We start from the raw sequence: 16,330 nt of genomic DNA, 5'->3' as shown, positions 1-16,330 counted from the left end.
AATGCAAACCTGTGGTCGCACACATGGTGGTTGGATAAATTTACCACATGGTTTTACACCCCAATATTTAATGAGGTGCATTCAATAAAACGGCTCTGCTTTGCTGACAGAAGTCAGAGCCTTACCCTGACCGTGGAGAGCCGTATCTAACACACACCCGTCTGACACGTGCAGTTGCCAAACTCTAATTTCCACCTCACCAGAAACTGGTTCACACAAAGATCAGTACCGCTTACTATGGGTGTGTTCAAAAACCTAGTGAGCTGCCTTGCTGTCTTACTGCCTACATAGGCAGCTGCCTCAGTAGAGAGGATTCTAATAAGTCATAAAGGCTTACTTAGCTAACACAGTTAGCCTCATGCCATTCAAACCAATGGGATGACGCGCTAGCATGTCAACTAATGTCTCCCTCCGTGTACCGAAAACAGTTAAATTCACTGACGAGCCTGAATTTGCAAATAAATACACTTGTGCAAGTTTATACAAATTAAAAATCAATGATAATTTATTTACGTTTAAAAAGAACTCTGTTCGCTGCTCCTCATACGTCCACCATCGGATGCTCTCGTTATTTAGTCAAAATACAGTTCAAATTTAAAGTACCTTAATAGGAAGCAGAGGTGGAACGTAACGAATTACATTTACTCGCGTTACTGTAATTGAGTAGTTTTTTTGTGTACTTGTACTTTTTAAAGTATATTTTACAGCCTGTAATTTTACTTTTACTGAAGTAAGTTTTGTACTAAGAATTGTAATTCGCTACATTTTAAATAAGATCCGTTACTGAGTAAAATAAATCGCGTCTGGGAAACTGCTGCAGTGAATTCTGCGATGGGGAGTCGGATCTTTTGTCTCGGTTCCTTTTAAAGAGCCGTATATATATAACGACTCCCAGAAGCGCGAATCGGTTCCTTTATTTCCGTTTAAAGGGCCGTTCAATAAAATCGAATCATTCTACGACACATCACTAGTGGTTATACCGTTTGAAAAAGTTTTATGGGACTAAAATAACACATTACACATCCCTAAATGTTTTAAATGTTGTATCAACATGTTTTATCTATTATATTTTAATTTAAAAACAACTATTTAGATTAATATCCACTTGTCCTGTTTGCATTACACAGAAGAGACACGCCCTCCTGTTAAAAAGTAATGAAGTAACGTTTACTCTGAGTACATTTTAAATGAGTTACTTTTTACTTGAGTAGATTTTTAGACTAGTAATTTTACTCGTACTTAAGTAAAAAATCATTAAAGTAATAGTACTTTTACTTGAGTACAATATTTTAGTACTCTTTCCACATCTGCTAGGAAGCATTTTAAGTAATCTAAGAATTTGAACAGCCTTCTTCTCAAGAGTGTATGAAGACGTAAAATGCTGTGTATGTATAGAGATCACTAGGTTTTTGAACACACCCCGAGTCATGCACTGCTCTCCATTATTCACCATCTATATGCAGGCACCAGCCAGCAGAGGCGGTAGTGGTCTGTGCCATTGTTTTTAGACTACTAATCTGGTTCTTATTTTGCTCAGTGATCTAGATCATGGATTTCAAGTCTGTCTCTGACAGGAATTTGAGAAGAGTGGTTATCTTTGTTAGGAACAAGGTATCTTCTCTGGTGTCCAGCCAAGCAATCTTTATTCTTTCTCATCTGTATCTCATACATTTGGTCAGTATGGGTCTGTCCGAAAACCTAGTGATCTCTCTACATAGACGCATTTTGTGTCATCCTATGAGCTCCCGAGAGGAGGGTTGTCTGATTTTTTAGTTTAAAATGCTTCTACTGAGGTGCCTTAATTCTAAGTGATAATCTGACTGAACAATGAGAGAGTGTCCGATGCTTCCTTAGTGGTGAAGGCAATCCCAGCATTCTGTGCGGCACAACTTTTCTCACAAACAATTACAAATATGGTGGACGGATCTGGAGCAACCAATGGAGTTCTTTTCATATAAAAAAATCTCATTGATTTTTCATTTGTATAAAGGTGCACAAGTGTCGTGTATTTGCTAATTCGGGCTCGTCAGGGACAGTTTAACCATTTAGAGTACAGGGAGGAAGATGTTAGCTGGCGTGCTAGCGGGTTGTGCCGCCTCAGCCCTTTGGTTTAAATGGCCTGAGGCTAACTGTGTTAGCTTAGTAAGTAAAACTATGGTGACGTAATCGGCGTAATCTGCCTTATGAGTCAACGTATTATTAGAATCATCTCTACTGAGGCAGCTGCCCAGGTAGGCAACAAGGTAGCTCACTAGGTTGTAGGACAGACCCAATGTGTTTGATTGTTAAGGGGCCGTAGCAGGGCATACTAAAGTGTGCATGTGTTAAGTTTGTATGCCCTAAATGTGCTGACCATCAGCCCAGCAGAACTGGAACAGCCCTTCTGTATTCACAAATAACCGGACAGAACAGTCTGTGTGTGTATAACCGTACCTCTGGGCTGTAGGAATATCATCTGCTCTAAAGATGTAGTAGAGAATGTTCTTGTGATAGAGTTTAAACTGCAGCTTCTCAGCTGGTCCAGATTTCTCCTCCCGCAGGAAAAAGCCCAACAGCGGCTGACTCTCCAGTGCTGCGACGTCCTGAGCAAAACACACAGCAGTTACGACAGAGCCTATAAAGCATATAAATGACAGAATGATGGAGGAACATGAGCGGCGTACCTCACTAGCAGCGTAAGTGTAGAGGACTTTATTCTTAATCACAAACCACAGCCTCTTCCACGGCTTCTTGTAGCCTTTCGATCTGTGCAGGTAGCCACTCATTGAGGAGTTTTCAGTGTTAGCAGAAACCTGCAGGAGGTAACAAGAAAATTGCTTAATATTAAGAATATCAGTGGAAATCACAACGTACAAGCACACGCTTTTACAGAAAACCACTTTAATATGTGATGCTACTTTGACCAACTGCTAAATAATCTGTGGGAGACTACAGGGGACCTAACGACTGGAAAAAGGAACATTTTTAGGTGTTAATGTTTCCCTCTACAGAGCAACTACACTTAAATTGTTTTGGCCCAGTAAGCTTTTAATCTGGCAGTCCCTGGTACTTTATGTATTACACTGGTACTTACTGGTTTGCAGTGCTGGTGCTTGTGTACAGTAATGTCTTACAAACTGCCTGTACTTTTTTTGCCACAAGTAATGTTAATATAATGTGACTGTTTGCTGATACATATGACAACATGTGAATAAGGAAGTACCAACACTTTTTTTCTCCAGTTTAAAGCACTGATCAGTACTCACATTAGCCGGTTCATATTTAGGTCTATAACAATCATTCCATAATTACCAAGTCCCACAGAGTCAGACTTATCAGACTTACTGCTTGGTTCTTTACAATTCCGTTCTCATTTTGAAATAAAAGGAAGATCAGTCAGTGCAAAGCATTATTCTCAGATTTCAGCTGTAAGAAACAGTCTGATGGTATAGCAGTACTTTTTGACTAAATCAAAAGATTTTTCGTATTCACAGGCAGTCATTTCCATTTGTTGAGAGACAGAAATTGTTCTGAGCACCCGGAGTAAACCCACGCAGACACGGGGAGAACATGCAAACTCCACACACTTTGGGAGCACTGTTGCATTAGTATTAAAATAGCGCCCCGTTCCACTGCACGGTACACTACAGTGCAATATAATACAGATCCAAATCCATAACAAACCCATGAAATTGGTTTGGTGAGATAAGACTGCACCAGAAGCTGACTGCAAATATGCAATAGTAATTGTAAACAATGGCAATAGTAACAGCAGGACAATTTTCAGTTTGCACATCTGAGGCCGTTGTGGTCTATCATTTTTTCAGAACCCTGTTAAAGTTTTTGATTATTTTCATGCCATTGCTTTGGGACCCTTGGTGCCCCATATTGCATTTATTCTCTGTGAAATTGTTTTGAATGTGTCTTTATTTCGAATGCTAGACTTGAGGCCTCAATGCACTTCAACTGCACACTGATGTAAGCTCGCACCTCAACAGCTTCGCACATGCTCCGTCATACTAGTCAAGTAAATAAAATGCGTTGTAGTCGGGGTTCAGATATTCCAATAGTAATGTAGAGAAAGTCGCGACCCTTGGGTGGGTCGTGAGCCAAAAAAATGAGTCACAGACAAAAATAGTAATTAAAGAAACAAATTTTAACAGGCACATAAAAATAAGCATTACAAAAACACCCCCTTGTGGAGGCTTTATGCTACACCATATAACCACAGTGAGACCAGATTGCTACCATTTTCATTCATTTTTTTCATTACCTTTATTTAATCAGGGAAGTCACATTGAGATTAAAATCTCTTGTACAAGTGAGTCCTGGCCAAGACAGCAGCATATAACACAAAGTTACACAATCAACAACATAGGGAGGATATATGCACATATATACATTTAACAAGAACAAGCATATGTATAAAAATATATAAAATGTGTGAGAGATAAACTGCTAAATTTAAAAGGTTTCTGTACATTATTTCATACAAAAGGTGCACCGTAACTAAATGCTGTCTTTCCAAATTCTGACCTAACTATTGGAACTTCCAATTGAATATAGCTACTGGATCGATCGTAAGTCATACAAAGATTTGTTTGTAGACAAAAGTAGACAAGTATAGTGGAAACTGACCAATAATTGCTTTATACACAAAAATGACAAAATGTACTTGCCGTCGTACTGAAAGTGGAAGCCAACCAGTCATTTCATAGAGTTTGCCGTGATGAGTTGAATAACTTGCACGTGTTATAAACCTTAATGCAGAATGATAAACCGAATCTAGGGAGTGCAGTGTTGTCTTTGAGGTATGTCTATATAAAATACCCCCATAATCTATAATTAGTAAAAAGGTTTATTAATAAATATATTTTGTTTTGTGTTTTGATAAATTTGACTCTGGTGTAGAGTGTCACTCCAGTGGCGAATCGAGTACGATTGCATTTGTCAAATCAATGGATAGCACTGGTTCTCGCTCCACTCATAGATTCTGCTTCTGTACACTTAATCCCTTGCCATGAAGAGCAACCAAATTTAGCACAGGTGCTTAGGATTAGCACAGGTTCTGAATGAAATGAAACCTTTACCTCTTTCAGTGCAGCAGGAATTTTCTTCTGTTTCCGAGAGAATGAAAATGCTGAGCTTTTCCCACTGGGTGAAACAGCCACCTCCGACTGCTCACCTGGAAGACGAAGAGAAAGCAAAGAAATGGAAAGACAGGAGAAAAGTGAATCTTCTATTCTACAGACGAATATTAAAGCATTCAGAAAGCGAGGACAGAATGGTCAAACCTTTATCCTTCTGCTGCAGTTTCACGTAGCACTGATCACACACTCTCGCCAACTGGTTCTTCAGGTACTCCAGATAATATTTGTTAGATGAGCACGCCTGGCACACAACCTGCAGGAAACTTTCGGATTATTTACTGTTTCTATCAACCTGACCACTTTAAACCCACTCGTACACATTACCCGACTCCTGACCTTTCCGCAGGCACGGCAGTGATGGCGTCTCCAGGTAAGGGTGAACTCGCAGGTACAGATCATACACATGGTGGTGCGAAGGTCCGGGATCCATATTGGAGCTTTGGAGCCCAGCGGGGGACCATCAACAGGGACGTCCTCGGACTGCACACAACGTCCACACAACACACATTCGTTCACTCAATAAGCACATGGAATGTTTTTCCAAAAAAGCTTTACTGTAACAGACACAACTGATTAATTTGGTTCCAGTTCGCTATTGTAATCTCTCTGCTGCTTACACCGACCCCACGCTGGCCTAAAAGAGCCACAGACTATTACGCACCACCTTCAACACGCGTGCAGTCATTTAAAAAAATGTATAAATACAACAGAAAAAAAAACTTTGTGAAAATATAGAGTGAAGTGATGTGCCGATGACCAGAGAAACAGTGTGAAATTGAATCCCTCTTTATGATCCTAGCAAACACAAAATTGTGTGTGAAGTTGCATTGAATTTACTGGCATGTACAACCAGTAAAACACTGCAGTTCTACATCACGCCATGTTTTAAACCACACCTGCCATATTAAACCACACAAACCATGCCATATTAAACAGTATGATCACTGAATTGCTTATTCAGTGGTGCCATCATGGGTCTGGTCCTGTTGGTCTGGGGTCTGCTGCAGTCTGGTGGCTCACTGCAATGTGTTGGGTCATTGAACTGTGCTAAATTTCATCCGGGGCCATTTGTGCGTGCATGGTAACAGAGATTTGCTGTGCTCTGTGTTGCTGCTGTTCTGCCTCTCACATACGATCAGTCAGTATAATAAAACTCTTATTCCTCCTCTGCACATGCTCAAACCATCTCAATCTCTCCTCCCTAACTTTGTCTCCAAAACATCCTACCTGCGCCGTCCCTCTAATAAACTCTTCCTAAAGTAATTTCAGACAATCAGGACCTTTAAAGGACCCATAAATACCCTTATTCTAACATACTCATACAAATGTCAAGTTTATATTTTATTTAAGTAAATAGAGACATGGTGTACAAGCAGCTGGTGTGGATTATAAAACTCGGTTAAATGAAAGCATAGTTACTTTGTGTTGTAGACACATCTCATAAACTAAGTAATGATTCAGAATTGCACAGACAGGGATTCGTTCTTAAGATTTAACAACTTCAGCTACTGCAAATTCTTACTTCATTTTTCAAAATTTTAAACTGGAACCAGTATGAATGAGGCCACAGCGACGTCTGCAAACTAACCTCTTGGCTTCTGCTGGAGATGAAGGAGATCTTCTTCCTTGTGTAGTCGTCTATTGCAGTGGCGATGGCTTCTAACCATTCGTCTCTCTCTGTGGCTGAGCTGTAGGTGTACAGGGAGGAAAATAAGGTTTAAATTACAGCATTAAAGTGTTACTATCATGGGTCAGTTTACTCAGCTGGTAATTCAAAGGTTTCCATTCCTTTTTGGGAAAAATCGTTACTGATTTGTACAGCAGAGAATAAGATCTGATGACTTGGTGTTACCACGTGTTGCCATGATACTTTTTTTGGCAGGTAAAATTTGATGACACCAATATCACAGTACAACAAGAAACTTTGCTTTAGGAAAAAAATTCCACCCCAAAGTCCTGTAACAAGGCTTCCTAGAAGAGTGGATATTATTCAAGCTACAAAGAAATGAGGGAGCAATTGAATAGAAACAACCATGGTTTTGGAAAGCTCATGGTCAGGTGTCCCAATACTTTAATCCATACATGGTGTAAAGGAACTGATCCACAGTTTTGTGTGTGTGTGTGTGTGTGTGTGTGTGTGTGTGTGTGCTTTCTCACCCAGCTGACAGGATGAAGGAGCGTTCCACACTCTCAATGTTTAATTCGTTCTGATAAGCCTCCTGACTTGGCTTGCTCACCTACAAAAAACCCCACACGTTATTATAAAGTAAGTGTGTGTGTGTGTGTGTGTGTGTGTGTGTGTGTGTGTGTGTGTGTGTGATGCTGGACAGCACACCTTCATACCAGCCAGAGACAGCATGCTGTTTACTTTATACTGGCCAGATTGTACAGGAGTGGTGTAGAGCAGGATGTCATTAAACTGTGGAGAGAAAGAGAGAAAGAGACAGAGAAAGAGAGAGAGAAAAAGAGAAAGTATTTTATGTCATGCTTATTTTAAAGTATCATTCCATTAATTTTATCCATTAAATGTTTGACAGAAAAAAAAATTCTCTTTTTTCCCCATTTCAGCTGCTCCCGTTTTTAGGGTTCGCTACTCTGAATCATTCTGGTCTGCATGCCTGATTTGGCACAGCTTTTATGCTGAATCATGACGCAACTCTCCTTATTTAATTATTTTTTGCATTTCCCCCCACATTTCCTCCCAATCTAGTCATATCTAATTACCCGATTGCATTTTGCTTCCTCTCTACTGATGCTGATCTCCACTCTGACTGAGGAGAGCCGTGACCAACACACGTGTACTTGTAGCCTACTGCATCTTTTCACCTGCACGAGGTGAGTTCATATGTGGATCAGCTTTGTATACAGAGAGACACACCCTGATCACATTATCCCCGGTCTCTAGGTGGGCGCCATCAATCAGCCAGCAGAGGTCGTAATTGCATCGGTTATGAGGAATCTCTCCGGCATCCTGCCCTTGAACAACAAGCCAATCGATGTTTGTGTAGGCAGTGTATGTGAGATTCGAACCGACGAGTTCGAGATGTCAGGTCTGGTGTGCTAGTGTGTGCCACCTGAGTGCCTCAATCCTCCTTATTTACCCAGATTTGGGACTGGCACTGAGAGTGCACCACTGAGATTTAAACCCCAGATCTCAGCCGTAGTGGGCTAATGTGATATACCACTACACCCAAGCAAAGGTTCAACAAAAAAATAATATACCACGTGCAGGCAACTTCAACCAGAGAAAATAAAGAACCCCATCAACCTAACTCGGTCAGGCACAACCAATTCAGCCAAGTCGATAGCTATCAATAATTTACAATAATAATAATATATAATATAATAAATCAATAATTTCCTATTGGATAAATGAAGTATCTATCTATCTGTCTGTCTGTCTTTCTGTCTGTCTGTCTATCTATCTACCAAGTGCATTAGACTGCTGTGCTACCAAAGCGCCCGAATCCTTTTAACAATTTAGAACAGATTTAGCATTTTAGGGTCAATTAAAGCAGCCTTTGTAACTTTGGGAAACTTGGATGATTTGCCAAGAGGAGTGATTTAAAACCAATCCACGATGTTTTAAAGTATTAAGCTCTAGCTGTGGACGGTGATTCGCAGATACTGTGGGAGTAGTGCTAGCCGTGAGATTCCATTGAGGGGGAAATAAGAGACGACTATATTGGAAGCAAAAGAAATGAAGAAACAAAGTTAAACAAGATGCAGGTACAAACAAGCTTAATCATCTATAACTCACCAAGAAGAACATTCTGGGCTGCATGACTTTGCGGGACAGTTTCATCAGCGTACCCTCCTTAAGAAACACCTGAAAGAAAAATGCACACAATCACATGATTTATCAGCTAGACAGAGAGGATTATAGGTACAGTGTTACAAACACAGCAACATGGTTTTGGATATGATATGTACCCTTCCAGGCTGCACTATTTCATGATGCCCGTTTAAACTGCACTGAACCTGCATCAGCTTCTGAAAGTTATCCTGAAAGAGAGAACACAAAAACAAACTGTATTATATATAGAATGGCATGCAAAATGATCCATCCATCCATCCAACCATCCACCTCACACAGCTATCCATCCATCCATCCATCCATCCATCTTACATTTATATTTTCAGCATTAAGCGGATGCTTTTATCCAAAGCGACTCTCAGTATACAGTTTTTAAGCAATTGAGGGTTAAGGGCCTTGCTCAAGGGTCCAACAGTGGCAAATTGGCAGTTGTTGGGTTTGAACCAACAACCTTATGATTACAAATCAAATACCTAAACCGCTAGACTACAACTGCCATATCCAACCATCCAACCCATCCATCCATCCATCTATCCATCCATCTATCCATCGTTTAACAATAATTCAGCTCTTGTTTGAACAACAATATGTTACATGTTTGTAAGTGTGAAGTGGAATAACAAAAACAAGAATGATTGAAAACTTGTTTTTCATAAAAACTCTGTGTGTGTGTGTGTGTGTTTACCCCTTGCTTCATAATGTCATTGGCATGGTTAGCAACTTCCTTTACAACACCAAGAGCAGCTGGAAAGAGAAAGACAAGTTGAATAAAAATGCACAAACAATAAAAAATAAAGAAATAATAAAGAACTCAGATTTATGTAGTTACACAGACAATAGATTAATGGGTGGATGGTTACACACAGTAGTTAAACTCCAGCTTTGCATTTTACTCTTTACTATCCAGTAAAGTGGGTTTGTGTAGGGCACTAGCTTCTTAAATAAAAGACTAAATACAAATGACAGAACTAACAAAGCTCAAAAGTGTGTGTGGGAAGGTAGCATTTTATGGCCTTAAAATCTCTAGATCTACAAATCTGTCAAGCTGCCAAAAAAGTTCTGGAGCGTAGACTACAAAGTAGATCTGATGTATATATACAGTGTATCACAAAAGTGAGTACACCCCTCACATTTCTGCAAATATTTCATTATATCTTTTCATGGGACAACACTATAGAAATAAAACTTGGATATAACTTAGAGTAGTCAGTGTACAACTTGTATAGCAGTGTAGATTTACTGTCTTCTGAAAATAACTCAACACACAGCCATTAATGTCTAAATAGCTGGCAACATAAGTGAGTACACCCCACAGTGAACATGTCCAAATTGTGCCCAAATGTGTCAATATTTTGTGTGACCACCATTATTATCCAGCACTGCCTTAACCCTCCTGGGCATGGAATTCATCAGAGCTGCACAGGTTGCTACTGGAATCCTCTTCCACTCCTCCATGATGACATCACGGAGCTGGTGGATGTTAGACACCTTGAACTCCTCCACCTTCCACTTGAGGATGCGCCACAGGTGCTCAATTGGTCCATCACCTTTATCTTCAGCTTCCTCAGCGAGGCAGTTGTCATCTTGGAGGTTGTGTTTGGGGTCGTTATCCTGTTGGAAAACTGCCATGAGGTCCAGTTTTCGAAGGGAGGGGATCATGCTCTGTTTCAGAATGTCACAGTACATGTTGAAATTCATGTTTCCCTCAATGAACTGCAGCTCCCCAGTGCCAGCAACACTCATGCAGCCCAAGACCATGATGCTACCACCACCATGCTTGACTGTAGGCAAGATACAGTTGTCTTGGTACTTCTCACCAGGGCGCCGCCACACATGCTGGACACCATCTGAGCCAAACAAGTTTATCTTGGTCTCGTCAGACCACAGGGCATTCCAGTAATCCATGTTCTTGGACTGCTTGTCTTCAGCAAACTGTTTGCTGGCTTTCTTGTGCGTCAGCTTCCTTCTGGGATGACGACCATGCAGACCGAGTTGATGCAGTGAGCAGCAATGCTGGCAGCACTCATGTGTCTATTTTTTAAAGCCAACCTCTGGATATGACGCCGAACACGTGGACTCAACTTCTTTGGTCGACCCTGGCGAAGCCTGTTCCGAGTGGAACCTGTCCTGGAAAACCGCTGTATGACCTTGGCCACCATGCTGTAGCTCAGTTTCAGGGTGTCAGCAATCTTCTTATAGCCCAGGCCATCTTTGTGGAGAGCAACAATTCTATTTTTCACATCCTCAGAGAGTTCTTTGCCATGAGGTGCCATGTTGAATATCCAGTGGCCAGTATGAGAGAATTGTACCCAAAACACCAAATTTAACAGCCCTGCTCCCCATTTACACCTGGGACCTTGACACATGACACCAGGGAGGGACAACGACACATTTGGGCACAATTTGGACATGTTCACTGTGGGGTGTACTCACTTATGTTGCCAGCTATTTAGACATTAATGGCTGTGTGTTGAGTTATTTTCAGAAGACAGTAAATCTACACTGCTATACAAGTTGTACACTGACTACTCTAAGTTATATCGAAGTTTTATTTCTATAGTGTTGTCCCATGAAAAGATATAATGAAATATTTGCAGAAATGTGAGGGGTGTACTCACTTTTGTGATACACTGTATAAGCTACAGTACATGCTTGTGTGTGTGTGTGTGTGTGTGTGTTTGATTACTTTGTGTATCTTTGTAGTCAGATGAGTCCTCAGGAAGGTTTTTCAAATAGTCTAAAAGACAAAAAGCACATTTGTTAGGGCCTCAGGTCAGATTCCATATTTTGTTTGTTGATTTGTGCAGTAGAGACCTTGCAGGGTCTGACAGTCCAATCAGAAAGACTAAACCAAATGACCATAAGACAACTTAAGATCTGCAGAAAGGTTCGGCCGACACCCGAGTGCTGGTGCACTGTTCTACTGTACAGCATTTGGTCATCATGAGGAAATGTTAGCAATGACCTTATCACAAAAGTCAACAAGTAAAGTATATAAAACCACACCAAGCTCCATGTGACACACGCACACTCTCTCAGTCCTGGAAATCACATATCACATCGGCAGCGGGGAGAGACCCTGTCCGACCTTTCCTCCCTCAAACACGACCGACTGTGTCTGTGTGGATGCCTGGCCAGGTGAGTGGCTCTGCTGAGATCATTCAGAATGCAGTGGTGTGTTAGCATGTTAAACTGCTGCACCACCCAAGCGCCAGTGCTGCTGTTACAAGCGCTGCTTCGATTCTATGCTAATACACACAACCAAAGTTGTTCTGACGGCATGTTAATCTCTGCACGTGTGGATCTGTGTGAAATGATGTGAAGATTCTACATCAAGCGCCAGAGTACTAAGTTAAAACTGTTAATCATATTATAATAATGACACTAATGATGTCAGGAAAAGCTTAAATATAGTGACAACATCTCTATTCATTATGATTAGCATGCTTAGTGAGCGTCTGTAATGAACTCTGTGTAAAATATACATTCTGAATGTTGAACTGGTTCTGCTCACTGTATTTATCTTTATCTTAACGTTCTACATCACAACTATGTGCGCTACATCACACAGTTTTATTAAATAAAGCATGAAGACTTGTTATCAAGCTCTTTCATGTGTTTTATGTTCTGATTGGACGACATAAGCTTGTCTGTTAAACGAAATGCAAAATGTAAATAAATAAAAAAATCTAGTAAATACAGAAAACGAATAAAATCTTAATATTATTGCAGACGTGCCGCTGAAGTGACGCAGCGGTAAAATACGCTAGCACACCAGAGCTGGGATTTCGAATACATCGTATCGAATCTCAGCTCTGCCATCCGGCTGGGCGGCTATATGAACAACGATTGGATTGTTGTTTATACAGGGAGGAAAGAGCCGGATAGGGACCTCATAACTGATGCAATTACGACCTCTGCTGGCTGGTTGATGGAGTCTGCACACAGTAGAGGAATAGTGAGATCAGGGTGTGGCTCTCCGTGCACAGTGCCGATCCGCATATAAACTCGGCTGGTGCAGGTAAAAAAAAAAAAATGCAGTCGGCTACTGCACACGTGTCAGAGGGGGCGTGTCAGTTAGCTCTCCTCAATCGGGGTGGGGGTCAGCACCAGTAGAGAGGAAGCATAATGCAACTGGGTAAAAATTGGACGCGCTTAAAAAAAACGGAAGAAATAGGGAGATAAAGCATATATATATATATACACATCAATGCAAACGTCCCAACCCCAGTTTATTTTAATATATTACAAGGCAACATGTTGCATGTTTTTCTACATTAACATTTATTATTATGAATTTCTATATTTAATCATAATTCCTTTAAAACTGCACATTTATGAAAACATTTTTGTAGATTTAACAGAAAGAGGTTGACTTGTAATTCTGTGGTGCATCCCTTTATTAATCAGCACGCTGCCCGGGAACAACAGCAGCTGGTAAAATACAGGAAGTGGATATCTGACAAAATACCGGGAAAGCCAGGATGTGTTGTGTGTGGAAACGTGACCTGGCATCACATGGTGCCCCTGCGTGTCCTTCACATTCTGGTGAGGAAGCATTTGAGGCCATTCTGAAAATGTGTTGCGAGATATTCCATGAGTACATCCAAACAGAACCCAGCCAGCACTTGTTCCAGACCCCCAGCTCGAACCCTTATTGTTATCGTACTGTATTATACATAGTGAGCTTCACCTGTCAGCAGGAGCTGGTACTGTGGAATCCGCTGCACTGGTTTCAGTAAGTAATGCTTCAGAGCCAGACTGGCACACCGGGGACTCGTCTAGCACCGCATAAACACAAGAGGGAAAGAAAAACAGACATCTTCCAGTCAAATTCAAGGGCGTATTCACATGAGAAGCAGCAAAACCGCTTTTGCGCCAGCTGTGCTGTTGTTTCCTATGGCGTGTGGTGGTGCTGCTTAGCTTGCCACTGCGCTCTCCTAAACAGAGAGCACAGCGCATTTTTGCTGCATTGGGCTTGTGACCCAGTTTGCCCCTGATTTTCAAAGCTCCTCCAATGAGACGAACTGTTTGATAAGACCCAGTAAAAGCATCTAACAAACAAACTTAACGTGACTTATTGTACTAAAACAACAAGCGAGGAATTTCATTAGTGGAGAGAACTTATGATCAGTAATAATTAAGAGAAGTTTAGTGTTTCTAAGTCGTTCTTTTAATTAATTCAACCACGTTAAGCTTTTTTTTTTAAAGATAAGCGTTTTAGACCAGTGGTCCCCAACCACCAGGCTGTGGGCTATTTATTACCGGGCCGCACAGAAAGAATGAATAATTAAAGATCGCTAGAAAAGTTTTCACTGCTTCTATTTCGGGGGTTATTGTCTTATTGTCACCCCTAGGTGGGAGCAGCGTCTCGTTGCAGCAAAAAAAGCTCATTTTACACAGTTTGTGAGCAATATTATTAAATCTTCCCATCCCTGTCGGTCCGTGAAATTATATCTTATATATAACCGGTCCGTGGTGCAAAAAAGGTTGGGGACCGCCGTTTTAGACTCTCTCCGAAAAGCTGATTGTCACAATTTCTCAGAACCTTGAGCTCTAACACAAGTTTAAAAGTGAAACAGGGCGGCTAAGTGGGTAGCACTGTCGCCTCACAGCAAGGTTCGATCCCCAGGTGGGAAGGTCCGGGTCCTTTCTGTGTGGAGTTTGCATGTTCTCCCCGTGTCCGCGTGGGTTTCTTCCGGGTGCTCTGGTTTCCTCCCACAGTCGTCCATGACTGTGTTCTATATAACCTTGTGAACTGATGAATCTTGTGTAACTAGTAACTACCGTTCCTGTCATGAATGTAAATCAAAGTGTAAAAAAGGGGCAGTGGTAGCTCAGTGGTTAAGGTACCGGACTAGTAATCAGAAGGTCGCTGGTTCAAGCCCCACCACTGCCAGCTTGCCACTGTTGGGCCATTGAGCAAGGCCCTTAACCCTCAATTGCTCAGACTGTATATTGTAATTGTACTGTAAGTCGCTTTGGATAAAAGGCGGAAAATCCAGATAAACACAGATACATGTGGAGCTTTAGGACTGATTTAACGGTTTTTTTACACAAATGCAGATTCGTCTCATATTCGCACTTTGATGGCGTTTTACTTCATCGCTCAGGCTAAGTGCTGAGCAAATTTGCACCGAGGCTCACTGTTTTGTCGCTTCTCATGTGAATGTGCCCTAATAGTAATCATTCTTACATCAATCCCAGCTAAATAACCATGCATGCTTTCTTTTCTTCTGCTAATGCAAGAAAAGGGCAGTGGTAGCTCCACGGTTAAGCTCAAGATCTCAGTGTCCAAACAGTAACACTTTTACCGTTCCCACCAACCCACCCATCTATCTGTCCATCCATCCATCCACCCATCCACCCATCCATCCATCCACCGACCGACCCATCCATCCATCCATCCATCCATCCATCCATCCATCCCAGCAGTGTTTGCCAATAATTAAGCTCTTGTTTGAACAAAAATAGGTTACATGTTTGTAAGTGTGAAGTGGAATAACAAAAACAAGAATGTTTGAAAACTTTTTGTCCTTGAACTCGGTGTGTGTGTGTGTGTGTGTGTGTTTACCCCTTGCTTCATAATGTCATTGGCATGGTTAGCAACTTCCTTTGCTGCCCCAGCCTGTGATCGTGTATGCCTACCTCAAACTGGCGCACGACTGCAGAGAAGGCCGGGTTTTTACGGCACTGTTCATCCAGGAGAGCCACGTTCCGATCGAACTCTCGGATGTAGGTGGAGTACATCTTCAGGTACGGCCCCTTCTGTACGAAGATATCAGCCAGCCTCTGGTGCTCTGACCTGCATGTTTGAATAATCACACACACACACGTTTTAATCCTGAATATTAAACACATGTATTCATTAGGGATGTAACGATACACTCTACTCACGATGCGATATGATTCACGATACTGGGTTCACGATACGATTTTTTCCCGATTTTTTTAAACAAAATGAAATTGAAGACAAATGATGACAAAGTTTCCTATTTCTCTTAAAAAAATAAAATAAATACTGTATTTGTGCTTATCTTTTATTTATCTAAATAATGAATGCACTTTTATTTCTGAGGTAGGTACAAACTATGCAAAATAATGCTGCACATTTCCCTTTTTGTGTAAAAAAAACCCCTGAAATAAAAAATTTTTTTACCCCTTTTTCTCCCACTTTAGCGCATCCAATTTCTACCCGTCAATCATCCTCTCAGTAATGCTGGTCCCTGCTCCTGATTGGGGAGGACGAGGCTGCTCCACGCCCCTCCACGTGCACAGCAATCGAACATCTTATTACCTACACTTGACGAGCGCAGTGCGGTACAGAGCTGTGCACGGAGGGTCACACCCTCTACCGCACTCCTTCCCCATCTCCGTGCAGGCA

General features: G+C 41.4%; 1 protein-coding gene across 1 annotated transcript in view; it reads right to left on the bottom strand.

Moving 5' to 3' along the window:
• The window catches only part of fgd6 (FYVE, RhoGEF and PH domain containing 6), a 50,506-nt gene that overhangs the window by 471 nt on the left and 33,705 nt on the right, over positions 1-16,330 (bottom strand). The window contains exons 7-20 of the mRNA XM_063007004.1: positions 15,595-15,751; positions 13,640-13,727; positions 11,633-11,683; positions 9,632-9,690; positions 9,063-9,134; positions 8,890-8,958; positions 7,465-7,548; positions 7,287-7,366; positions 6,718-6,817; positions 5,466-5,609; positions 5,274-5,382; positions 5,070-5,164; positions 2,664-2,792; positions 2,434-2,582 (exon numbers count right to left, since the gene is read on the bottom strand). Of these exons, the coding sequence (XP_062863074.1) occupies positions 2,434-2,582; positions 2,664-2,792; positions 5,070-5,164; positions 5,274-5,382; positions 5,466-5,609; positions 6,718-6,817; positions 7,287-7,366; positions 7,465-7,548; positions 8,890-8,958; positions 9,063-9,134; positions 9,632-9,690; positions 11,633-11,683; positions 13,640-13,727; positions 15,595-15,751 (1,386 nt within the window). The remainder of the gene's footprint in view (positions 1-2,433; positions 2,583-2,663; positions 2,793-5,069; positions 5,165-5,273; positions 5,383-5,465; positions 5,610-6,717; positions 6,818-7,286; positions 7,367-7,464; positions 7,549-8,889; positions 8,959-9,062; positions 9,135-9,631; positions 9,691-11,632; positions 11,684-13,639; positions 13,728-15,594; positions 15,752-16,330) is intronic.

This window comes from Trichomycterus rosablanca, chromosome 1, assembly GCF_030014385.1.
Source record: "Trichomycterus rosablanca isolate fTriRos1 chromosome 1, fTriRos1.hap1, whole genome shotgun sequence".
Taxonomy (NCBI): domain Eukaryota; kingdom Metazoa; phylum Chordata; class Actinopteri; order Siluriformes; family Trichomycteridae; genus Trichomycterus; species Trichomycterus rosablanca.
The sequence above is the reverse complement of the archived record's forward strand: the minus strand, read 5'-3'. Positions and strand labels throughout refer to the sequence as shown.